General features: G+C 38.7%; 2 protein-coding genes across 3 annotated transcripts; one reads left to right on the forward strand and one right to left on the reverse strand.

The window, feature by feature from the left end:
* The first annotated feature begins 1,721 nt into the window (after positions 1–1,721).
* ndufa4l2a (NDUFA4 mitochondrial complex associated like 2a) lies at positions 1,722–7,648 on the forward strand. Its single transcript, XM_034696332.1, has 6 exons — positions 1,722–1,752; positions 3,176–3,248; positions 3,478–3,655; positions 5,613–5,698; positions 6,548–6,608; positions 6,778–7,648. The coding sequence occupies exons 3-6, from the start codon at positions 3,611–3,613 to the stop codon at positions 6,832–6,834; spliced, it is 249 nt and encodes an 82-aa protein (XP_034552223.1). The 5' UTR covers positions 1,722–1,752; positions 3,176–3,248; positions 3,478–3,610; the 3' UTR covers positions 6,835–7,648.
* Positions 7,649–10,460: 2,812 nt separating this feature from the next.
* Positions 10,461–24,393, reverse strand: LOC117821112 (serine hydroxymethyltransferase, mitochondrial-like). 2 transcript variants are annotated; one of them, XM_034695170.1, is made up of 13 exons: positions 24,101–24,393; positions 19,156–20,677; positions 17,896–18,090; positions 15,420–15,499; positions 15,032–15,232; positions 14,003–14,084; positions 13,785–13,907; positions 13,439–13,578; positions 13,084–13,246; positions 12,878–12,977; positions 12,278–12,433; positions 11,914–12,021; positions 10,461–11,767 (listed from the first exon to the last, which is right to left on the reverse strand). In XM_034695170.1, exons 2-13 carry the CDS (start codon positions 19,186–19,188, stop codon positions 11,640–11,642), a joined length of 1,509 nt encoding a protein of 502 aa, XP_034551061.1. In that variant the 5' UTR covers positions 19,189–20,677; positions 24,101–24,393; the 3' UTR covers positions 10,461–11,639. The 2 variants fall into 2 exon arrangements, with proteins under 2 accessions (XP_034551061.1, XP_034551065.1); XM_034695174.1 differs by having other exon boundaries at positions 10,504–11,767; positions 20,591–20,677; positions 24,101–24,321.
* Between the last annotated feature and the right edge of the window lie 1,974 nt (positions 24,394–26,367).

A 26,367-nucleotide genomic window follows, 5' to 3' on the forward strand; every position in this document is an offset into this window, starting at 1 on the left:
CTGTTGTGTGCATTCTCACTGGGTTGCCGGATGTGAGTGATGTACAAGCCAAATAAACTGCTGGGACCAATAAACGTCATCATTACTGAGGATTATAAATAACTTTTCCACAGCTCGAGCGATAAACCATGATGATGATATACCATGCAGATCATGTGTATTTTTAAACAAGCCTGTGCTGTATTAGTGCCTGTTTGTGCCATTGGGTTGGCCAGTGTCCAATTAGGAGGATCTGTCTTTGAGCTGCCGTGTTGTAGGTCAGCAGGCAAACCAGGCAGGGCTGAGCTCATGTCACACAGTCCTGTGCTCGGAGGGCAGGTGAAATTAGGTCTCAGATTTGGTGGCTGGATGAGGTGTATGGTGTTTTAATGTTTGGATTATTATTATTTGAGAATACCTTTCCCTGTAAAGCTTGAGCCTGTCGCAATTTCAAAAAGGTTCTTAAAGAAACGCCTTGATCGGATTTTGTTTGTTATACTGCGTGGTCCCGATGGTTAAAGAGTATAAATTGTTAACAGCACTCATGGTTGGCATAATGACAAAAAGAAGAGACAACTTTGAATTTAATACAACCAGGAGTTTTCTTTTGTTTTGGAGCAATTGTCAAGACTCACACATGAACTGATTAGGCTTTTGGGTCAAGCTTACTATGCCTCAAGGATTGATACATTATTTATAATAAAAATTTACACAAATGTCAAAAAGTAGACAATGCTACTTGTCTTTTTCATTTTGAATTGCCTTCCCCGTCATCCTTCATCCGTATTTTTCATCCGTACGTGTTCCACTGCTTTTTCATAAAGATACAGAAGCAGTTCTTTAATTTTGAAAATCTATTATTTTTAGTATAATAAGACCCATGTCTGAGAAGAATAGTTGACTATGAGTGGTTTCATTAGTTTCTGGTAATTAATGATTTAATAAGTTAACACCGCTGTGAAAAGTTGTCAAAACTCCTGATTAAAAGGATCTAACTTCAAACTTTGGAACTTCTGTACAGGGGGGAGAGAAACTTTTTGTTTGTACTGGTACTGAGGAAGTGGATTTGCATGAAGTACCTATAAAGCAGCTGCAAATCATTGCTTAAATGTGCCAGGATTATTGTTGCAATGTGTCCTGTGAATAGGCCACCTGACTGCTTAGTGCAACTCACACATACACGTACTCATACACGTACACATATACACACATACAGTGCCTCTTCATCTAAGTGATGCTTCATCTGCAGAAGACGATGTGGGACTCACACGACAGTTTAGAGAGCTCATTTGCAAAAGGTCTAACTACCATTCCTCACACACACACACGCACGCACGCACGCACGCACGCACGCACGCACGCACGCACGCACGTACGCACGCACGCACGCACGCACGCACGCACACACACACACACACACACACACACACAAATGCGCACAACCTTGACAGGCTGTTAGAGCTACAGCCCTGTTTCACACCGGGATATGTTACCATCTGCAGACACCTTGTCTGAGTGAGATAACGAAATTACCATAAATATCTGCTGTTATGAAAAATAACTTAAGTTTGGGAAATAACCACTAATATTAATTTCAACTTAAAGTTGGTGCCTTACATAATTGTGTGAGCAAGCTTTGTTTTCTTTTGAAAGTGTATTGTAAAGATATGTTTTCCAACCTCAAAGATGTGACCTGTCAGACTTCAAGAAGCCTCCTTATCACCCGAGGACTGACGTGTGGTGCTTGGAGGTATCACACGTGTGTTGGCTAATGTAAGTGAAGCCCTCCTGTGTCAAACCGAAATGCCACGAATCAGACAGACATGTTTACGCATCAGCCGTCTGCTTGGGGCTGACCAACTCAGTGGTAGACTTAGTTGATTCTCATTCAGATTGTTAGAAGTTCGATCCCTATTCCTGTTGTCACATGCTAAAGTATCCTAGGGTACTAAACCCAAAGTACACCAGGTGACTTGACTGTGAATACATATGAATGGAATTAGTTCAAACTGAAGATCCCCTACAGTAGCACCTTCTGCCATAACGTTCTGATTGTATAGTGTCAAAAGATGAATGTGATGAGTTGTGTAAGAGCACTTTGAGTGGTCAGAAAGACTATATTAGAACACATCTGTAGTCTTTTCTTCAGCATATCAAATACACAAGATGCAACAGTGAAGATTTCACATTAAGAAAGTATGTGTCCACTGGAATCTGTTAAGTGAAGCTCTATAATCAGTTTTGGTGTTTTTCAATTTTTCATAAAGGGACCATTTACAATATGAACATACATGTCCCCATTTGATGCATTGTGCCAGAGTTTGCTTAAGCTAATTTATATCTGCACTCCCACACACACACCTACACAAACACAAACACACATTAACACACAACAATACTGTTTTGCAGTTTAGACTACATTTTTTCAAAGCAGCATCCTTCAAATGAACTTCTGGAAGTATTAAAGTTGACAGGGTAGATTTATTTATTCTGGATTCAAGCATCAACTTTATGGATCTACTTTAGTCTTCCTATCATTTCTTCATATTTCACCCTCTCAGATTTGAATTACCTTGCTGGATAAAGAACTGGTAGTCTTCCACCTTTACTGAAACAATGTTCCTTTAACTAACCCCAAACACCAGCTGAATAAAACAAAGACCTCCTCTGGAATTAATGATAGCCAAAGGGATTTGCCATGTTTCTTAAATCTCTTAATTTGCATTTGGGTCATTCACTTTGATAACTGACCTTTGAAGTCTTTTAAGAGTAAAACATGATCACTGTGGTGGAAGATCTTCGGAGGGTCTCTGACTTTGATTACAGTGATTTCCCTCTGGGGTTATATAAAAAAGTTAATTCTTGAAGAAGATGCAAAATGACTGCACCATGGACCATCAACAAACTGATATAAGTCTGTGTAAAAACTTTGTTATTGATATTTTTCATTTGGTGAAAACACAACATGCTCACAAAAATCTTGTTTTAGTCCTGGCTTTTTAACTCCCTGTGATCTCTTGTCTCTGTGCTGGTCTGCTTTTTCTATTTGTTGTTGAAGCATTCGACTGAACTGTGTTTTTTGGTATCTGATACATCTATAATATGATTCTGGAAACTGAAGATGTCCTTAGACACCAGTAATCCCCAGTGGCTTTAAAAAGGACACGTTGTTTGTATGTTTCCCCATTTCCTCCAGTTATCTCCCTAAGGGCCAAGAAGTCTTTAAACAACAGAGAAGGAAATAAGGGAGAAAAAGCCTCCAAGCTAACGTAAGAGCACGCACACTTTGAACAATATAACACCCTCATATGAGCAACAAATGTCTCTGGCCTGGATATTAAATAAAGATTCACAATAATGAAACCTGATAGTTTGAATATAAAGTGTTACAGTGTAGAGCACAGTGTAATCACACCAACAAGGGAACAGAAGGAGCTGTAATCAGATGTAAATGACCTCCTTCTCCTCCTCCTCCCTCCCTCCTCCCTCCACATACAGAGAGCAACAGGTCTAAATCCTGATCCTGCACGGCCATTTAAAGCTTGTGCCTGTTAATAACCGGGGCCTGAGTAATTGACTCTGAAAATTTTCATTTTGAAACACTTTTGCTACATTTATAGAAACTGGAGCAATGATATTTCGGACAGCAGTGGAGCATGCTAAGAAGCATCCTGGGGTAAGTTATCTCTATTGTTTTCTTGTTTGCGTGTCTAAAGTTAGTGTCACCTGTTTTCATTTACAAAAAGGCTGTTGCATATAAAATGTTAACAGAACACAGATTATTAAACTTATTTAAATCATTATTTAAGAGAACACAGGAGAGGCAAAACTTGATGATTGCATGTCATGTTTGCACAGCTTTCAAGCTGAATCAATCAAAGCAGGATATGAAATCAGAATAAGATTGTGTCTAATCGTCTTTGAACTACAGGTCATTAGGGTAACTTGCTTCAGGGGCTCATTTAAAATCCAGTCAATCTGACAGAGGACTGACACTGAAAATTACTTTTGTGACTTACATACCTCTTAAATCTGAATTGACAAAATCTAAGCATTTAGGCAATGAGTAGTTGGACTTAAATAAATGTACAAATCAGAGTTATTCCCACAGGGAAAGGGATTATTTCTATGCTTTTAACCAGCACTGCTGTCAGAGAATGGAGAGACTGAGTTTTAACTTCTTGTCATCAGCCTCCCAGGAGATAGAGAGAGTGCGAGAGATAGAGACGGAAAGAAGGAGAGAGAAGCTGCAGGGAGGAAATCCCTATGAGGCTCTTCCAGAGCTCCTTGATATAGTCTATCATCCTGACAGACGGACAGACAGGCAGGCAGGCAGGCTGGGAGAGAGACCGAGTGAGGGAGACAGACGCTGCAGGGAGCAAATCCCAGTGAGACTCAACAAGCTTCCCTGATCAAGCTACAGCAGTCAGACAGACAGACAGTTAGAGAGACGGAGACAGGCTGTTTGAGAGAGTGGGGAAGTTTAGGAGTCAGGGAGAAAGAAGGACTGTTCAGCTAGACAAATGAAAAGTTAGTACCATAGAAAGTTAGACAGTCAGATAGATGGGGTCTTTTTGAGCCAGAGAACCAGATATATAGTTATAGAGAAGGTCAGATGGGTGGTTGGGCACTTTGAAAGACATGGGGAGTGAGTTGGACTGGCTCTATCTAAATCTAATTGCATAGATACAACATGAAATGTAGCTTATTGGTGATCTCTAAGTGCAACTATTATGTATTTCAAAGATAGAAAGCAAGCTGCCAGCTGTGGACGTCTCTATAGAACTCAAGTGGTAGAAAATAAATCTGATTTTTTGTGAAGTATCATAAGTTAATACCACAATATTGTAAGTTAAAACATGTTTTAGACTTCAGAACAACACATTTCACAGTCTTAGGTATAATAAGCAATAAATGACAGCAGTAAAATGCCCTTGTTACAATTAAAGCCATTCACTCACAGTCTATTTAGGTATAATTGGAGAAAGATGGAAGATGGACACTGCTAACCTGACAATCCAGAAACCCATCCTACTACTCTTGGACCACAAACTGTAAATTTAATAGTAGTTATTCACAAGGTATAATGTGTTAATTTTGTAAAAAGTACAGAGTCAGGGTAGCTGTTTCTCTCTGCACCTGATCTTCCTACAAGTGAAGGTAATCACCTGCTGGCTGTCACCTGATATGATGGATAGGAAAATAAGACAACTCAAAACATGACAATGTTTTCAAGATTTCAATAAACACCCACGCCTCACTTCATTTACTGGTAAAGCTCGTATAGGACTACTTTTTTATGTTTTATGTCAGAATTTGAAGACAGGGTGGGCCTATATTTGGAATAGGACTCAGTCACAGTTGTTTGTTATTTCTGATCCTGCAGGCTGCAATCAGTCAAGCAATGTCAGTCAATCAGAGCGAGGCGTTGCTGCTGACAGCTTTAACTTCTCAATAAACCATAAATGCTGTTTGTACGAAATAGATAAGATATCATACTGTCAGCCACTCACTATTTATGTGTTGTCATGAAAGGCTCAGGTAGCACAATATTAAATACATCATGATGTGACAAATCAGTAAATGTTAAATCAATAAATGATGTTTTTCTAACTGTCTTTCTGCATCTTCAGCTCATCCCCCAGTTCTTCTTCATCTGTTTGGGAATGGGCGGGGCATCTCTATATCTGTTCCGTTTGGCAAAAGGACCCCATGTCACGTAAGAACCCTTAACATTTCCAGTTACCAGAGATGATATGTGATATTTGGTTGAACAAAGAAACTCTGGAAGAACTTTCATGGATCGGTGAAACTGTTTTTTGACTGTCTTGAACTCTCTTCTGGGGAAAAAGTCTAAATTTCTCTTTAAATTTGAAAGTGTTCAATTACGAAGTGATTCAGAAAATTAGCTTATCTTAGGTCTGCTTCCTTTTACTGTGTCCTTCCTGTTTCATGGGGAGGGCATTTGTTTGTTTCCATATACACATTATTTGAGGACAATGAGACTGCAGTTTTCAAACAGTAATCATTGCCCCCCTGTAGTGGAATAAACCATCATTGATGTAATATGTAAGCGATATTTCCATGCTTTGCTAATTTCCAGTTGAAAAGCAGATTTGAAAACTTCCTAACAAGATATGCAGTGGGTGGGTGAATTAATGAAGCAGAGGTATCAAATTTATGACTGTTACCGACAGGAGGGATCCTGCTTTCATTTCTACCTCAAACTGCATCCTGCATAGACTTCCTCCCCACCCACTGATTTCAAACGGTGTATAAGTCCTTAATGCATCCTTCAATAAAAGCTGAAAAGCTAAGTACTTTAAACAAAAGTTTACAGGTTGGTGATCTGTTTTGTTTCTTTGCAGAACTTTCATAATTTATCTGCAAAAGTAATTGAGTATACGATAGGACAGGCTTGAAACTCTCCCTCAACTTTTGTTTGTCCTAGTTGACTTTTAAATTGCACGTATAGGAAGGATATCAGAATGTGGATGAACTGAAGCAGCTCTCAGGCAAATCAGATTGTCTGTGAATATGAATCTCTGTCTGTTGTTTTTGTGTTTAGCTGGAACAAGACCAATAACCCTGAGCCATGGAATAAACTAGACCCAACATACCAATATAAGGTAAGTACCAAACAGTTGTCACAGTTATAAAACAAGGTTCACATTCTGGTCCTCATTTATTTGATTTATACATCTCTTATTATTCACATGCTAGATTCAATACAGAAATTACTCCTTAGCTCAACAGCATCAAGCTTTTCTCAGTTTGGTTTTCTCTTTTGTTCCCCAGTTTGTTGCCATCAGCACAGACTACCCAAACCTGAAGAAGGAGGGACCTGATTTCTGAGCTTCTTGTGAACATCTTGACAAATAAACTTGATCAGATTTTAACCCATCGTTACCTCACTCTGTTGCCACTCAGTGTTGTCACTTTAGGTGGAAGGTGGAATTAATCCCAAATCAGTTTCTGTGTGCTTGTGTGATGTTTTCAAAGAAGTTCAATTCATTAACAGTGATGGGAATTGTCACTTTAAGGCACTTTGGAGCATTGAAAAGTTGAAAATGTAATTTGCAAATTCATTAACAGAGAAGTAAGCATCAAGATCTTGTGACATTCACAGCCAGACCAGCAGTAATGCAATTTTCATAAAAGCTATAAGGGATACCTGAAATGTAAGCTAACAGTTTGTTAACTATGCTTCAGCACTGAAGTTATTTAGGTCTATTAATTTGAATGTATTCTTTTAAAAAATCTTCAGGATAATGCTGACTGATTGTCATACTGTTTAGAAATGAACTGAGACTGTAGGCGGATGGAAAACTACATTTAAAAATATAACAATAATGACCAAAAATAAGCAAAAGTCAGCATAAACGCAAAAGAGAAAAAACACAATTTGTTAAAAGGTCTGCTTTTTTGATGATCTGCTTTTTTCAGATTTAATTGCAAAGTATTTAAAAAAAAAAGATTTTGTGACTTGTATGTTTTCCCTACAGTCTGTAGGTGTAAAGCTTTAATCACACCAGTTTTGGATTCCATCTGGTTATTACAGGTGTGTTGTGCTGCTACATGTGTTTCACCATGCCTGGCATATACTTTTGTTATTTGCAGCCTCTGTATTCAGCAGGCTTTATGTTAAATAAAGGAAGACATCAATGAACATGACTGTATCTTATCCATATATGATCTATCTAATTCATGTTTGGACACAAAGTTATTATTCCCAGGGATCACTACCACACACATGCAAACAGAGAGGCTGTCCTGACACACCTGCAAAGAAGTTCTTCAGATACAGATCTCTTTCCACAAACTACCTCAAAAATACACAATCAGTGGCTGTGATGGAACAGATCCATCTGTTAGCAGACAAGCTGTCACTTTAAAGCCTGATCGGTCCACTACTTTGGTAGATATGTGTGTCAGTGTGTGTGTGTGTGTGTGTGTGTGTGTGTGTGTGTGTGTATATTTGGGTATGTATGCATGTGTGTTTGTGTATGATTGTGCACTTTGTTTGTTTGTGTGGGTGTGTGTGTGCATCAGGGTGCGCAGTGTGTGCTACAGCAGCCCTGAATGTTTGATCAGGTACAGCAGTGCCAGGATGACGAGCAGTCTTCCAGCATTGTGTTGATGTATGACATGAAAGCAGCATGCACACTGACACACACACGCACGCATGCACACAGACAGACAGACAGACAGACACACACACACACACACACACACACACACACACACACACACACACACACACACACACACACACACACACACACACACACACACACACATATAAAGTCCCATTTGTCATAGAGCAGAGAAGAGGAAAGAGGTCGACAATTGAACAGGATACGTTTGCAGACTGAGATAACAAAACACAGTGAATATTTCTCCTCTCTATATATCTATATGATAATCTATATATTTAGAAATGTATCTTTATATATATGAATCTAAATATATACATTAATACACTATCAAATAAAAAAATATAGACATCCCTTCTGTCTCTGTTCTTTGGGTTTATACTTATCACATAATCTGCCTGCGATGAAAAAGGAAGAATAAATGAAAGAGAGAAAAAAAGAAAAAAAGAATGATTAAACACAGAGAGAATGAATGAGAAATTGAAAGAATGAATGACTGAAAAAAAGAAAGGAAGAAAGATAAATAGAAAGAAAGAATGAAAGGAAGAAAGAAAGAAAGAAAGAAAGAATGAAAGGAAGAATGAGATAAAGAATGAAAGAATGAAAGAATTAAAGAATTAAAGAATTAAAGAATGGAAGAGAAAACAGAAAGAAAGAAAAATATAGAAAGAATAAAGAAAGAAAGAAAAAAAGAAAGAATGAATGAATGAATGAAAAAAGAAAGGAAGAAAGATAGAAACAGAAAGACTGAAAGGAAGAAAGACGGAAATAAATAATGAAAAAAGAGAATGGTTAAAGATAGGCAGAAAGAATTACATTATGAAAGAAAGAAAATATTTAAAGAAAGATAGAAAGAAAGAATGAGGGAAAAAAAGAAAGAAAGAAAAAAAAAAAGAAAGAAAGAAAGAAAGAAAGAACAGCTGAATAAAGACCTTTGAATGAGTGAACATGTGTTTTTGAACAAGTTTTACAGACATGTTATCACAGTGTGTCAGAGCACTGGGGGTCATGAGAAAGAGGAACAGAGATGAAACAAATTTAGCGTTATTTGTGTTGTGATGTTGCGTGCGTGGGTGTCTTTGTTTTGTTTGTGTGTTTTCTGACGACAGAGCTGAGAGCTCCCCTGACCTCTGACCTGTGATTCCGCTGACCAGTCTCTGTGGAGGGGACACATTCCTCTGGCAGAAACTCAAGCAATAATCTTCCACCCCAAAATTTGGAAGGAGTGATGAGCTGAGCGGGACAAAAGAAGGCTGACATAAAAACAAAAGTCTATTCAGTTTGAAATCAATTTAGAGCTCCACCAGGCAGCAGCTGTAAATGCTTCATTCATTCATGCTAAGCTTGTTTAGTGGAACTGCATTTAGGACTTTAGAGGTGAGTTTCCTCTCAATAGAAGACTTACTAATTTGAATAAAACTACAGGACATAGATTCAGTCAGAACTGAAAGAGTGATGCAGCGACCTCTCTTCTTTATCACTCTGGGAGAATAAAGATGTGACTGGCTGTGATAACTTGGGAACCAGTAGGAGAAGAAGTGTTTAAATAAACATAAATGATAGTTCTGAAGGTTTCGTGAGGAAGTGAAGGACTTTGCTGTTACATAATGAGCTCATTTTCTTGTGTGTATTATGAACTGTCCATGATCATTAGTATTATGTAATATTCAGTTGCAGGGGGACATCCAAAAAGAGTACCACAGAATTAAATATGGTATCACAAGAAATCATAACTTCTGTATATATTGTTATGAAATAGCTCTTACCTATCTTATTAATTATCCTTAATTGGGATTACACAAAAATCACAGATGTGCACATTCATCATTGGTTAGGCAACTTTGATCTATATTTTCATCTTTTCAGACAACAGTTAGAGTCAAACAATAAACAGGGCATTCTTCCATCAAAAAAACATAAAAATATGTCTACACAAAGGGGTGTTTGGAGAAAAAAATTGTGATGTTTAACTAATGCTTGTTTTGGCTTATGCAGGAGTATAAAAAAGCTAACTTAATTATTCACAACAGAAAATAATAGCTGTTGTTCAGCGATATTTCTGCTTAAGACAATTCAGTAACCATTCTTATAAAAACATTGAATAGTTACACAAGTACATTATTTAAGGTATGGAGCTCTTGCACCAACTCTCTTCCAGTCAAACTTCTGAGATCAGCTGGACCAACCATGAGAGGAAATGAGCAGAGGAAATACCAGCAGCTCAACTTTGATCAATGTTTATAAACTCCGCAGAGTCCTCCCCTTTCTTCAGCTGTTTAAATAACCAATGCAGTTTACCAAAGACAGTGAATTAAATGCTCAAATGTTCAAACATTCATTATCATTTTATTGCAATAAAATTCCACTGTTAGACATTGTACATTCTTTACAGATCCCTTACGCTGCAAATCAAAGTTAAAGGATGTCATCATTATTCATAAAAACTGCTTCAAAATATAGTATGTGCAGTATATCAGCTGTTGATCTCTAGTTTTTGGGTGTAGACTGAGTCCGTGTTCAGTTTCCCAAGACATGGGGCAAAGCATGACATTGATAAGTCTCCATTAAGGCTTAAAACTAAATACATAATCCTATCTGCTCCTACTAGCTTCTGCCGCGCTGCTAACAGTCCTGTCTGAGAGGCAGACAATGTTATTCGGGCAAGTGTAGCTGGTTTAGATAGATTACAAGCAAGATAGCTACTGAGTTACGTAACATTTGAAGCCTTTGTAAACGATCTCAGTTGAAAGCATCATTATCCATCCACTGCATTAAAAACTGCTAAGAGAGAATCAAAGTAGGTTTAACAATGATTGCTTTCAGTGCCTCATGAGAATTTTAACACACTACTCCAGAAAGTTATACAAAATTTCAACATCGCTGCATTATTATGGTGCGATTTCACTACAGGTACATCAGGCTATAAGGAAACACTTACATTTCCCAGGTTAAGTATTAATGAGAGCTGTGTAAACCTGATAAAGATGTTTTAAACACTATCATGCTGTTATAAACACATTGTTAGGATTAACATACAGTATTTTTTGATAACTTTTCCAGTAAAGGTTTTTTTAATACAACATTGCTTTTCTATACTATAATTGATGAACTGTTTAAACACCAAGAAGTGCCAACAGGAGGAGAGATAGTAGAGTTGACTCATACATTAATACTTTCATTTGATTAAAACAATTAAAAACTGTTTGTTGTTGATTTATTTTTGGCTTCATGGTTTATAAACTGCATTTTATAATCATAATGTAACCAATTAATGAATTTTCAGTCATATGTTCATACATACTATTACATCTTGTGTTAATTTTCAGATATAATTTCACAAGTGGATTTTCAGGTCACATGACCAACTGACATGAAATTAACATGAAGCGATGTTTTTTTGACGAGCATTGTAAAAAAAAAATAATAATCAAAGACCACTACATTACTGTCCTAATCACTGTGTCCAAGCTCTGCTGGGGTCCTTCCTCTCTGCGTGAGGTGCTATTAGTGGTCAGTGAATCCAGGCATGGGGAAGGGCCTGGCAAATAGCTCCACCCGCTGGCGGAGCTCTGCTAGACGTGACACTGTCTCTGAGTCCTCCAGCAGGAAAGACTTGAAGCTGGCCAGATTTCCTGTTAGAAGACAAAGGAATCAAAACAAGTTAAGAATTCTTATTTCATAAATCTGCCTTAAACATGTCTTCCAAGTGTGTAAAAATCACATTTGAGTAGTCTCTACCAAAGTCAAAGGAAAACATGGAAACTTATTTCTCTCTCACCAGTCTTCTTTTTCACATCTAGAGCAATCTGAATCCCCTCATCGAAAAACTCCACAACCTTTTCAAAGTCTGCCTCCTTGAACTGTCGGGACGTCAAAGCTGGAGCACCTAGAGGAACAAATTACAGAATACATTGAGGTAAAATTATTTTTCAAAAGATAATGTGCAATGTCAGATTGACAGATTCTTGGCCTAGAACAAACCCACACAAAAACTAACTAACAGACTGACTAACTAACTAACTAACTAACTAACTAACTAACTAACTAACTAACTAACTAACTAACTAACTAACTAACTAACAGACTGACTGACTGACTGACTGACTGACTGACTAACTAACTAACTATTTAATTTTGGCTACCAAGTCTGAGTCCTCCAGGAGTGAGAGCACTCTTGTCTCCAGGGCAGGTGTTCTTGTTGGCGGTGATGGACACCAGCTCCAGGACCCTCTCAGCTCGAGCCCCATCTATTCCACGAGGTCGAAGGTCAACCAGAACCAAGTGGTTGTCTGTTCCACCTAAAAGCATGAGGAGAAGAAGAAGACATTTGCTTTTTACACTTGGTAAAGGGTTGAATAGAAACCAGTTGAGGGGAAAATGTGAATTTTGAAGGAAACTGCAAAACGTCCTGGCTGTCTATTTCAACCGTCATACAGCCTACATGGAAATAATCATAATAGCTTTTATTTTCATGATTTTCTTTCCACCTTTCAGCTGTCGAGTGAAGCTTAAGACGATTTTTTTTAAGTCTTCGGAAAATAATGCAGACGGATAAAATGAAGAGACAATCCAGTGGCAATTGTGTCTCATATTTTGAGTGACAGGAAGGCAAGCCAACTTATTATGTAACGCCACAGTTAGTGAAAAAACAACAATGTAGAAAAACTCCTATATAAATGAGTATATATTTTTATTTCTAACAAATCAAAACATTCTATTGACTGCATCTGCATCCTGAGTACCTGACACCAGAGTGTAGCCTCTCTTCAGTAGAATGTTAGCCATTGCCTTGGCATTCAGCATCACTTGAGCGATGTACTGTTTGAACATTGGAGTGGAAGCCTGTAAAGACAAACCACATCAGGACACTGCATGATAAGTAGGACTTCAACTTCTACTCATGAGCTTCTGAGATTAAAGAGATGCTGGGATGTTTTATTCCCTGGACCTGTCTGAGGGCAACAGCCACCCCAGCAATGGCATGGTTGTGAGGTCCTCCCTGAAGTGATGGGAACACAGCAAAGTTCACCCTGTCCTGGAGGTCGTAGGTCACCTCCCGACCTTTCTTATCCACAGACCGCACACCTTTCCGGAAGAAGATCAGACCAGCCCTAAAGAGCATGCAGAGACAGGTAAATAAACTTTGCAAAAAAAACCAACTGAATGATCCTTTAAGACTGTGTGTACAGTATGTCATATTATATAATATAACATAATTTCCAACTGTTAGATTGGAGAAGACAATGAACTGTATTTTTTCAGTTTCTTCAATACATCAGAGGTTCACACATCTTGGTCCTTACCTGGCTCCACGCAGAGACTTATGGGTAGTGGTGGTTACCAGGTCAGCATGCTGGAAAGGAGAGGGAACAGCTCCTGCTGCCACCAGGCCACTGATATGAGCCATGTCTGCCAGCAGGTAGGCATTAAGCTCCACACACAGCTGAAACACACACAGCCATGTGATAAATGTCAGTCCTTTTATATCTCATTAAATGCTGCTTTTTTATTATTGTCCTTAAATCTTTCTATTCTTGCTCAGGGGAAACCTAATTTCAGTAAATTAAAGGCAATTAAAATATTCATAGTAGTTGTGTCTTTACATCTTTAGACTGTCATATTGGATATAAATTCAGATATACTTTGTACCTTCTTCATGCGAGGGTAATCAAGGAGGCGAGCATAGGCGCTGGTTCCTGCTATGATGAGTCTGGGTCTGAAGAGTCGGGCTGTCTTCTCCAGCTGCTCATAATCTATCAGACCTGTTTTAGGCTAACGTGATAAATAAGGAGAACCATGTCATTTAGTTTTTACAGATAATTTATTCCTTCTCGTTTTTGTACTTAATTTCTTTGCACAAAACTCACATCCAGCTTGTAAGGCATCGATTCAAAGTAGATGGAGGTGGCTGAGATTCTCTTGCTGTCTGACATGTAGCCGTGGGTAAGGCTGAAATGTGGTGACATAAAGTAGATTTAGAAAATTGCATTTCAGAAGAGTGGATTCCCTAGATCTTCAGCAGGCGTGTGGTAATATGAGTTCTTCTATAATGTTCTGTACTTCGTCTGACCTTTAGTGAGACTTATTTCTCTTACAATATGAATAGTATTTTCTGTAATCAAATACAGTAATGGTCATGTAAATACTGAGTCTCCCTTATATCAGTTTATGTTCCATTGGTCTTATGATGAGGAAAATACTGTTTCATGATGTACCTTTATGCCATTGAATCTATTAGCACAGTATATGAATATAGGAATACATTTACATGATCTAAAATCACTGGACTGATTTTATCTAAAGGTAAGAATCACCTTCAGGGAACACAACTTAAAGGTGTGTTACTAGAGCGTCAATTAAAGAAAACAAAAAACTTTCACAGTATTCAGGTTTCTGGAGCTCAAATAAAAATGCATTTATTTGAAAGGGGTAGTATAATGTGACAACTTCAGAGAGTGTGACTAAAAGTTTGTCATTGAGCTTAATTCCCTTAGACGTTAAGTTCCGTAACAACATCCAGTTAAAGTTTGGTGCAATCTTTTCAGGGCATTTTTAACAAAAAGAAAAAATACTGTAGCAACAAATGAAATGTAACTGTCAGTTGATATAATTCTGTATCTAAAAAGTAGCATCAAATATTATTTAGAATGATAACTTGTTCTATTTTTCTAATCACCAGAATGGAGGTTTCCCCATCATACATTAGTGTTATCATATTATTGGTCAAACAAGGTAAAATTTGCACTTACAAAAAGTTTTAAACTGGCGTGAATTGCACTGAAGTACAAAACATTAAAATCAATGTCAAAGCTAACATACTGTAGCTAACATAGCTAAAATCCCCCCACAGAATGAGTATCTTTCTTTGTTTCTCTGGCTTTGACATGTTCACTCACTGTCCTCCATCAGGCAGGTCCAGGCCCATGATGCGGTCATGAGGCTGCAGTACAGATGTGTAGGCTGCAAAGTTTGCAGGGGATCCTGAATAAGGCTGGACATTAACACCCCACAGGTTTGGGTCCAGACCGAAGGCAGTGAGTGCCCGCTTCTGACACAGCAGCTCAATCTGGTCCACTACCTCTGCACCTCCATAGTACCTAAGAAACACAAAGAGTGTTTGTAAGGATTTTAATGTTAATGTTATCTTATTTAGTATCAAATGGTATCATGTTGTCTACCTCATTGACAAATTGGTACAAAAAATTTCACCAGATCAAAGCTTGTGGTTCTGAAATCCATTCATTGAAATCCATATTTGGGAAAGTGCATCACCCAGGTAGTTACCTATGTCCAGGGTAGCCCTCAGAGTACTTGTTGTTCAGACAGGAGCCCTGTGCCTCCAGCGCTGCACGGCTGCAGAAGTTCTGACAGGATAGACAAGAACAGTGCTGTCAACATCCAAATATAACCCTTATTTACCTGAAGAAGGGAATCTGAGCACCCTTGCTCTTTTACAGCAAGGAGCAGCAACACATTGAAACAAGACTCTAAACTTGAGCTACCAAGCATGGAATTTAGATAAAGCACAAGAATTTATCTCGCAAAACACAATTAGGAAAACAATGAGATAAGTTTCCGCTCATCTAAAGACTTCCATCTGTTGATTTTTTTGTATAAATCTTTTCAGAGGTTCAGCAAATTATTCCCAGCAAAAAAGCTGCAAAACTAAATTCAAAAACCTCATCTAAAAGTATGAAAGAATTACAGATTATATTAAGAAATAAAGAGCTGAATGAATAATAAACTAATAGACCTCCCACTATGTGAGGTTCACTTTAGTGTCAAATCTCCTTGAGACACTTGGGAGTCAGAGGAGAGATAGAGCTACAGAAAAGGAAATGAATGTGAATTATTTTTTCTCCATGTCTCAGTCTCTTTTTCCTCCCACTTTCACTTGCGTATCCTCTCCCTGTCTCTCTCTGTCTATCGCTCCTCTTCTCTGTCCTCCTCAGCCGCCCCCTCTGTCTGTTATTATACCGAACCTGTCACTGTTCAGGGATCCCTCAATCATTCCAGTGGGATTCAAACCTGTCCCCTATGTGACATAAAACTCTCTCTCTGACATTTCGGAACACTACCTCAACACACTCAAACACACACACACACACATAAATGGTGGCCTCCCCCTATTCTGTCTCATCTTAAAATGTGGAGATCAATGAGTGAGGGAACCTAATGGGATCATTAGACTGTGTTCCTGAAGAAAAAACAGGGGCTCTCCATTGGGAGTCAGCCTGCAGCTGCGACTGACACCACATGCACAAGAAGATAAAAATCTTTCAGATGTCATTGTGAGTGATAGTGCTGTGGATTCATAATTGCTGGTGAAGGAAAGAATGAAAGCTGCTTCTTTTCCCAAAGCTTCCACTTAGAAGAAATCAGTGACTTGTGAGGGAGGGAAATGCAAAGGAAATTTTTATGAACTCCCTGAAGAAAACAGTGAAATTCTAGAAACTATAACTCTGGTGACTTGTGGTTACACTGCTGAAGAAGGCTCCTCTACAGTAATCTCTGTTTTTCTTTTTTTCTGTCTCACAAAACACAATCTTATACATGTTTGTTCACACTGCCTATGTGCACAGTTTCCACTACTATTCTGTAGTGGATACAAATCACAATAAACAACATTAGAGTAAGGAACTGCTCCTTTCAGCTGTATTATTTAGCAATGAATCCTGATTTTTACATGAACAAATAAACTAACGGCGAAGGATCTGCTTTTGTCTGTGTACAAGAACACAGTTTAAATGTTTCACCAGGATTGACATCCAGGATTCTTAGTGTTAACTGTATGAATAGTCTGCTGGCTGTTTCTAGCCGAAATGGAGCGAGCAGGTAAGAGAGACTTTGTGTATCAAATTGCACCTGTTTCCCCAGCACCACTTTCACAGACACTTTCAAGACTTACTACATGTGACGCAAGACACAGAACGAACACTGACACAGTTTCAACTTTTGATGCCCGTCCTTTCCAGGTAACTGGTCAGAGGAGTAAATATAAAGCCTATGGTTAAAATGATGATTTTTAGGTGAAGAGGTTATAAAGAATCCAGTGAAAACTTCCTTCTTTGCATGAATAACTTCATTATGTGACCACCTGATTAGAAAATAAATCAGCAACTGATGTTAGGGACCTGTTTTGTAAAAGATTCCGTTTTAGAAAAGTGCAGAAGGCATTAAACTCATAATATTGCAGCTCTATATTAGTAATATAACATCAGTGTATTTGAATTGTGTACATATACTATAATTATAAATGTTATCCTTTTAAAATAACATGTGATCAAAGTCCATAATAAAGCTAGTTCTACCACATCACACAGCATCGTAAAAATAATGTACATGGTGCCTGAATTGTTGTTTCAGGGTGAAAAGGGCTGAAGAATCTTTTTATCTTGTGCTTTTCAAAATAACCTGAAGTCTGTGTGTAATGTGTTGAGGGTTGTGAATAAGAACAGATGATTATTGTTTAGTAATAATTTGAAATCTGAAAAATAATCCTAGGGATCACTCTGACTCTCCGATGTTACTTATTAGTAGTCTTAATCCTTCTTTCCCCTCTCACTTTCAGTTTGATTTTGCATCTGGCAAGCACAGTGACTCTAAATCTAACCAATTTGACCTAGTTATTATAAGAATAGCATTATCTGAATTTTTTGGACAAACATTGCAGTGAAGTTAAAAGTGATATGGAATCAAATAGATCATCAAATGCATTAAATCATCTTCACTGCGTTTGCTTCTCTCACATGAACCTCACCTCTGATGCGATTAGCTCAAGTCCCCGACACTGCCTGTCCTTCTCCTGCTGCAGAAGTCTCCACATCTCTTGGTCGTCCTGTGCCAGGCTCTCTTGGCCTGTCCACGCACCGGCACCACTGAGGCTTCGCCTGCATGGCTCTGCTGTGACCTGTCCCTCCCGGCCCAAATAACCTGAAACCCTTCGGAGGAGGGGCTGCATGGAGTGATGGATGAACAAACAAGAATCATTCAACATAACAACTTCATTTGTACTTCCTCAGAAATGGTTGTAAAACTGTTCTCTGTCTCTGTAGATAATAATCCGTTTCTGTTTGGGAATAAGGATGGTAATGCATGCCTAAAACATTGGAGAGGTGTTCATACAACCTGGAAAAGACAAATACCAAGTCACAGAATTTGATGCAGTTCTCCATTGTCCTATAAACTGCATGTGCAGGGTGAACCCTTTTTGAGGGGTTCTTTTGAGTTTTTTTGTTGTCCGAGATTGCTGCTTTGGTGTCTTTTGAAACCCTCAGGAAGAGTGAGTGTGTGCAAAAAACACTTTCATCACTCAGAATAATAATACTTTGCACCGGGGGTTTGGAAACAAGGGACTTAGAATAATGTGTCTTTTGATGTTCTAAACAATCCATTACATGAAAGGCAGTGAAAAACAAGCGTGTTATTCTGCAGTTATGGAAAACCTTGGACATGAAAAGTGTAATGTGGGCTGGCCACACACGCAGTGACTTATTTATCAGGGCCTTGTTTGTTAAAGGCAGCTTGTAGCTGCATGATAGTTATGTAACTATGCGTTACTTTGGCCTAATAGACAGATTACTGTTCAAGCATAAATATATGTTTGAGGAAGACCTCTTTCATCTTATATTCATTATGTTTCTAAGCCTTGAGTACATAAAGTTATGCATAAAGCACAGAGTGTAGAGTCAACTTTCTTTAAACAACAAAATACTTGAGTGAAAACAGAAGCACTTTTCTCCTTTGACTACCTAAGATAATAACAGTCATCAAACAAAAAAGTGACACTTATACAACTGGACTGGCAAACTGAAAATAAAGCACACTGCAAATCTTCACATCAGACATTTGGGTCAGTGCTGAGGTTACCTTGGGTGACAAGTCGACCTAGTTTTGCAAGAAAACCTGATTAATTTACAACTGCTTTTAAGATGGAGGAGAATCTGCAAGTGAAAATAACCCTGGGTCTTTGCATAAGTGAACTCAACAAAAATAAATAAATAAATACATTAGTACTCACCCGTACTGTTTGACGTAGTGACAGAAAAATCATGTCTGTAACAGCTGGGAACAGTCTGGGGAAACAGAAAACTCTCCAAGGTGCAAAGGGTGAAAGTAAAATCAGCTCTGGAGGGGAGCCAAGTACGTGCCTACTTTGCCTAGGTGATAACAGTGATCAAAACAATCATCCCTTTCATCAGTCTCTGTGCCAGTCTTAAAGAAGTAGTATCTTATTAATAACATGGGGTAGTCACTTTACATCAAACAGGCAAGTCCTTTAACAGTAAAAAATGCAAAGTTGTAAGCATCTTGCATAATTAATGAGCTAAGAATTCCTATTTCAGCTGTGAATGTCAGATCTTCACTTGCATCAAAACTTTTTCAGAAAGCAAATTTCATACAACACTACACAAAAAGTGACTGCATGGATCAAGGCGCTTCTCTTTTTTTTTTAAATGTAGAGTTTTCTGAAAATGAGTGGGCAGCTTAGGACGGCACAAAGTCACCTTTCAAAATTCCCTGTTAACAAAAGCTACTACATCAATACAGGTTAAAACTGCACTTACAGACATCTTGAAAGGTGTTTTTAAAGGTGTATAAAAACAGTCAATCTCAAGCTCCTCAAGGAAATGGAAAAAATATGATGTTAAACAATATATGAAAGCTTAGTGTCTGATATTTTCCTTTCAGCATCTCAGAATCTGTCACCCAAAGTGCTGCTGATTCTGCTCAGTCTGAAAGTTGTAGTCCGGACAGACTTTCTGCACCAGCCTGTAATCGGTGCCGGTGAAAGCTATGAAGATGCAGATCACCTTAAATGGTTTAGCACAGATCCAAGCTGCCTGGGATTGTGTATTTTCTGAGTAGCAGGTCTGCCCTGGGTCGTACAAGCAGGGCTTTGTCTTCTTGGATCGGTTAGTTCGCTGATAATCTATCCGGCAGTTGAGTTCAGTCACCATCATCACGTCCTGCTGCTGCCTCTGCTGCTCAGGAGGGATCGAGCTGGTGGACTGAGGTGGGCCCTGGAACTGGGGTGTAAGATCAGAAACCAGGACTGAGTTTTTGGTGTGAATGTCCTGAACCGCAGAATCCAAAAACTCCCATCCCACAGCTTTGGAAGGTGGGACAATGCTGACGGATATGTTCCCCAGACGGGTTGAGTTGTGACGAAAGTAGACACTGAATGTTCCGTTAATATGATCCACAATTTTTCCCGTCACCAGGAGGCTGAACTTCACTGTTTTCACATTGAAATAAAAGTCGCCCCAACCGAGGATTTTCTTGGCCTTTGTGGACGTTTTTGCAGGAGGTTTGGATTTGGGAGGTGTGCGGTACAGATACTGATCCAGAGCCTGGGAGAAGTTCTGGGGCCATCCATACGGCCCAAGAGAACCATAAGCAGGTGTTTTTTGTTTGGTGGAGATGATCTGTAGGTCTTTGGAAATGTGTTTTACCTTCAAAGCAGCTCCTTCAGTGTCTCCTCTTCCTCCTTCATCTTCCCTCAAATGCTGGCTCTGAAAGTCCTCAGCTGTTTGGTGAAACTGTGAACACCAAATTGAGGACAGTTTATAATTTAGAGGAACATTTTTTCACCTAATCAAAGGGGTCAAACAAATCACTTTTGATGTAATCTAAATGCAATAGTGCTGTTAAAAAAAATAATTTCATTCACTTTCATCACAAAGTCAGATTCTGAATTATTGTACATCAAATATCCTGGTATAACATTTTACCAAAGACTCTTATGAAAAGAAAAAAAACCCCTCTTTTTTAGGACAGACTTTTTGCTATTTTGAAACTCTCTGCACAAACACATTTCCATATTTTATCTCTTTTGTTTTGAGATTTATGCTGAAATCTCAAAATGAGATACCTAAAAAACAAGGCTGTGGCTTTAAAATGTGTCTCAACTGAAACAGGCCATACAGCCCCATAATATAATGATCCGATCAATAATTTGTATGGTTTGTCAGGAATGTCTTAAACATACCTCAAAATCAGGCTGAAGTTAAAGCAAACTGGTTGGCATCAACAAAGAGCTGTATTTCTATTGCTCCAGATATGTAGTTCTAATATCATCTCTGTGAAAGGATTAAGAATTCTGATGAAGAGTAGAAGGTTATAAGGAGCATGAGAAAGAAGAAAGGCCCAGAGACCAGCAGGACGACCGTAAATGAAGGGCAGTTTCATTGTAGCTCAATAATAAGGTAGCAGATAATCGATTCAAATAATAATGTTTGTTGTGTCATGTCCTGAGAATAAGGTTTCGAATGACTACAATCAATAGATCAGCCCCTTTGGGCAAGGACCCACACTCAGAGTTTAATTCATATTGCCATTAGCACATTTTCACGTTTTAATAAGGCTGTCCTCCTTCACAGCCTCTCTGGTTCCCAAGTTTAAACTCTTTCAGTGCGACCTTGTAAAGGGACTGAGTGTATGAGCTTTTCATTCAAGATGTTTTATAAGAAAGGAACATGGTCATGCAAAGGGGTGGAACCTGTAAAACTGTACTTCTGTTGCACCTATTATATGAAATTGTAAGATCTACAAACTGTTTGATGCTTCTTTTGCATACTCATAGATCATGTTTCCCCAAAGAGACATTCCTGTACATGTTCCTGTTTCCCCTTTAAAGTAATTCTACATTTTGGAAATTAATCAGAGATTAACCCATCTGATTGTTTTACCTTTTAGAGTCACTATTTCATATATGAAATGGCACTACACCTTTTTGTTTCATTTACTGTATCCTTCAAGCATTTTTCTGTTTCATTACACATCCTTCCTCCTGTTACCTAACTCACTATCAATTCTGAAGTTTCTGAAATCTTCACAAAACTTTTGCAGTGAACCAGTGTGTCTCTTAACCCTCACTCAATGGTTAGCTCAAAATAAACTGCCAACTAAAAATAACAACCACATTCAATCCTCCAAGAAAGGCTGCATCAGAAGAAAAAAGCTATTAAATATGTTCCCAGACAGTAGCTATTATATGATTTTATACTTTGAGAAATTTGTCATGTTGGTATTAGTAATAGTTTGTTAATTACATAGCACAGAACACAATGTTCCAGTAACACACAGAACTTAAGTCAAGTCCACCTAACTGTCTTTCTCAGCTATACCAATGCACAGAGTGGAAATTAAAATAGACGTAAGACCAAGAGAATAAAGTGCATCTTTAGACTGAATGCAGCCCCCTGGTGATGTCTTTGTCAAAATGATGAAATTCCAATTATTCCAGTCACTAGTGAGGCGGCTTTTTGTAAGACTAATCTTTCTGAGACTCAGAGCACAGTTAACATGTGGCATTTCAATTTCTTTGATTAAATAAGTGCAGACCTGATCATATCTTACCTTCAAAATCACTGAGTTAAGTTCAAAACTAATTGGACCGTATGACTAGGGAATGCAGCTGTCAGGACTTCATGTTTTCTCCTTAATAACACTTCCATTTAAGTGTGTGACAGGTCAAGTTATTTATGCCTCCATACAATCGGGATGTGACTTGGGCAAAAAGTTCTGCACATCACTGATTGTTTAGCACTTGAGTTCTATTTTAATCATTATGTGTCAAATACAGAGTTAAGGCATCTCCACCCACAGATTCCTGAATAAACAGCTCCCACGGTATCATTATTTCTCAACAACAAGTGGGATTCACATCCCCTCTTACCACCCCAGCCCTGTGTGCCAATCTCTGCCTTCTGCAATAAGCAAGTGAGCTCCAGCTGTGCCTATAGTTACAAGCCTAAATCTCCAGCTATGTGCTGTTCTCACCTACCCTAATTGGAGCCCACTGTGTGACAGCCGTGTCATTGGCTCCGTGTCAAGATGCCAGCACAGAAACTGCAACTGAGTAATAGCTGTGGAGTGGATGCGAGCACAACACCAGCGCAAAAAACACCTGCAGAGGCTTAAAAATGGAGAAACCTCAGACATCATTGTATTTTAAAGATGAAGAGAGCATACTTGCCATTGGCTAGAATACAACTTTAATGTGTCTATTTTTCACAACTCAAAAAATGTTGTGAATGTTTCTGAAGCTTTGGGGCATAAAACTTCTTGAGACTGACAGAGGCTACACAAACATTAAGTTTAAGTCATAAACCCAAAATTAGGTTGCTTTGAGGTTTTATGAATACTTCAGTGTTTAAGTTTCAGATGTCATGGTTGACCACTGGTTCAGCAAAGATCAAATATGACTAATTCAGAATAATGACAAAGTATATCAAATTATAATCTTGCCTAGAACTGACCCAAAGAGCAGATTCAAATTTAAATTCTGAGGATGGTACCCTTTATTGATTGTAATTTTTCAACTTGGATCAAGTCCTGGGGCGTCTCACATCATGAGATACAAGAAACCTGTATAAGCAAGAGAGCAGTGCAAATGTCTGTTCTGTATAACACAGTAGTCTTAAACTTTTAAGTGAAACACTTTCAAAGTGTGAAAGTCCAAGCTGAAATCAGTAAAAACAATCAATTCCTATAAAGCTGGTGATTATTTAGCCCCAAGTCAACTTCAGGTCTACATGTATTCTGTCTACTTATTCAAAAAATGCAGCATACTCTGAAAACAATATTTCTATGGCAATTAGCCATGGTATAAAGTCATTGTTTTATTCAGGGGTAATTATTTCCAAAAGCACATATAACACTGCAAGTTGGATTCAACTATGTGAATTCAAATTCTGACACAGAACTTACCACCATTAACAAAGAGGAAAACATGTTCTTTAATAGTTAAAACAAAAAGGTCAATGCTTCATTCTGCAATATGACGATCGTGCGCATAACCAGAGTGTTTCTTAGCATAAATTAAGTCATGACCCATTTGTAGAATAATCAGAACAAGTGAAGGCTATCTGAAAACAACATAGAAACTTAATAAACCACAACACCTCGCGTTAATAGTGCAATCTCCAGAGCACATGGAGCGTTTTACTCATCTTACTTACCGCTGGAAGAAGAAGCCACAGACAGGTGATGGCAAAGTTCAAACACAGCCTTCTCATTTTGCAGCGATGAAAGAAGCGTCTCTACATCCAGAGGACAGGTTCTTCTTTTTAAGCGTAAATCAGCCCAGCTGAATAAGTAGTGAATAACTGAGTCAAAGATTACACTCTCTCTCAAAGTAGAGGAGACATTCCGCAGTCAGACTCGGAAATCTTCAAGAATCACTGACTGCTCGGCTAACCGCTTCTCCCTCCTCTCCTCCACGCTCTCTCTTTTTCTTCCTCTCTCCATCTTTTCCTCTCTCTCTCTCTCTCTCTCTCTCTCTCTCTCTCTCTCTCTCTCTCTCTCTCTCTCTCTCTCTCTCACACACACAGACACACACACACACACACACACAGGGAGAGAGCCTTACTTGCCTCCCCTCTTACTTTCACCACCTGGCCGGTCCTTATTATGACTCATCAACCCGGGGAAAGGCGCTCTCAGGCGGCCATGGTTTGACAGCCCTCCCCGCTGTCCCTGCATACTTTAGCCACGGGGAGGCTGACAAAATGACAAGGGCTCTCTCCGGGAAATGTAAAAATCACTGACAAGTCTGGTGAGATTCTGCCTCTGCTTTTGCTTATCAGTGAAATTTCAAGTCTACAAATGACTGCAAATAAAAACCAACCAGACAAGTGCTCTCAAAAAAAGAATGAGAGCCTGCGGAATGTACTGACCCTCATTAACTTTGTTTCTCTGAGTCAAGTAACCTGCTCCAACAAGTTTAACTATTTTTAGTTTGTAGATTTATGACATCTGCACAATTGATAATTATTTAAAGAACACGTTTTGTGTTTTTAATTTCACTGTTACAGAAAACGTCCTGTCAACAGTGGCAGAGCCACATTTTTTAAATTGGGTTGGCCCAACTGGGGAACACACTGCTGTAGTTGTGGCCCCTCATAAAAATGAGGGGCCTAGAACAACCATACGAGTATATCTTCATTTATCCCATTTACTTTAACTTGACATTGTTTGTCCAAAGTCACGATTTAAAGTACCAACAAAAATAAATGTTCAACATTGTAATACAAAGAAGCTACTAGCAGCCTACAGAATCCAAATAGTTGATTTCAATATACAGTAAGTGCCTTCTCTGACAGGACAAAGAGCCAATTTTGGTTTAGGATTTCAGGGTGGTTACTTGGGTGGCCAATCAGATTTCAGGTAACCCCTCTGATTCCACCCCTGAATGTGTGTCTAGATACATCAGGTCCATGTCCACCAGAAAAAAAACGAGAGTGAAGGGCAATGGTGGTCTTATTTAAAGTAAGTGATAGGCAGAAAGGGGGGAGAGAGGGGATCCCAGTGTGTCAGTTCCCCCAACTGTCAAAGCCTATATGACGAAGAGCTGGTCCAAGCCTGAGCCAGCCCTTACTATAAGCTTTATCAAAAAGAAAAGTTTTAAGCCTACTCTTAAAAGTAGAGAGGGTGTCTGCCTCCCAGACCCTGACTGGTAGATGAATCTAAAGGAGAGGTGCCTAATAACTTCCTATAAGGCTCTGCTTCCCATACTACTTTTGAGACTTTAGGTACAACCAGCAGTCCTGCATGCTGGGAGCGTAGTATTCTAAAGGGGTAATAGGGCACTATAAGCTCTTTCAAAGGTGTCTGGCCATTAAGGGCTTTGTAGGTCAGAAGAAGGATTTTGAATTATTTTCTAGATTTTATGGTGAGCCAGTGTAGAGAAGCTATACTGGAGAGATCAATTCAATTCAATTCAATTCAATTTTTGCTTTATTGGCATGAACAAAGACATGTTATTGCCAAAGCACATCTCTCTTTCTAGTTCTAGTCAGTGCTGTAGCTGCAGTGTTTTGGACCAGCTGAAGAGTTTTTAGACACTTATTATTTAGAGCCGCCTGATATAAGAGAATTACAGAAATCCAACCTGCAGATAACAAATGCATGGACTAGTTCTTCTGCATCGCTCTGAGACAGAATGTGTCTCATTTTTCTGATGTAACATCAGTGAAAAAAGGCTGAGCTTGAAATTTGCTGAATGTGCGAGGCGAAGGACAAATCTTGATCAAATAGGACTCCCATATTCCTAGCAGATGCGTTGGATGCAAGATTTATTCCATCTAAGGCAGTTATATTATTAGAAAAAGTCTCTCTGAGGTGTTTGGGGCCAATAACAATCACTTCAGTTTTTTCTGAGTTTAGCAGTAACAAATTTCTGGTCATCCAGGTCTTTATGACTTTAAGACAAGCTTCTAATTTAGAT

This window comes from Notolabrus celidotus, chromosome 11, assembly GCF_009762535.1.
Source record: "Notolabrus celidotus isolate fNotCel1 chromosome 11, fNotCel1.pri, whole genome shotgun sequence".
Classification (NCBI taxonomy): Eukaryota; Metazoa; Chordata; class Actinopteri; order Labriformes; family Labridae; genus Notolabrus; species Notolabrus celidotus.

Excerpts from the sequence above, each read along its gene's own strand:
- LOC117821112 (XM_034695174.1), bottom strand. The coding sequence starts at position 24,157 with ATGAGAAGGCTGTGTTTGAACTTTGCCATCACCTGTCTGTGGCTTCTT. Across the intron at positions 13,247-13,438 it reads AAGTCTCTGCGTGGAGCCAG|GGCTGGTCTGATCTTCTTCC; the intron begins GTAAGGACCAAG and ends CATGCTCTTTAG. Across the intron at positions 12,434-12,877 it reads AGGCTACACTCTGGTGTCAG|GTGGAACAGACAACCACTTG; the intron begins GTACTCAGGATG and ends TCATGCTTTTAG.
- ndufa4l2a (XM_034696332.1), top strand. The coding sequence starts at position 3,611 with ATGATATTTCGGACAGCAGTGGAGCATGCTAAGAAGCATCCTGGG. Across the intron at positions 5,699-6,547 it reads GCAAAAGGACCCCATGTCAC|CTGGAACAAGACCAATAACC; the intron begins GTAAGAACCCTT and ends TTTTGTGTTTAG. Across the intron at positions 6,609-6,777 it reads ACCCAACATACCAATATAAG|TTTGTTGCCATCAGCACAGA; the intron begins GTAAGTACCAAA and ends TTTGTTCCCCAG.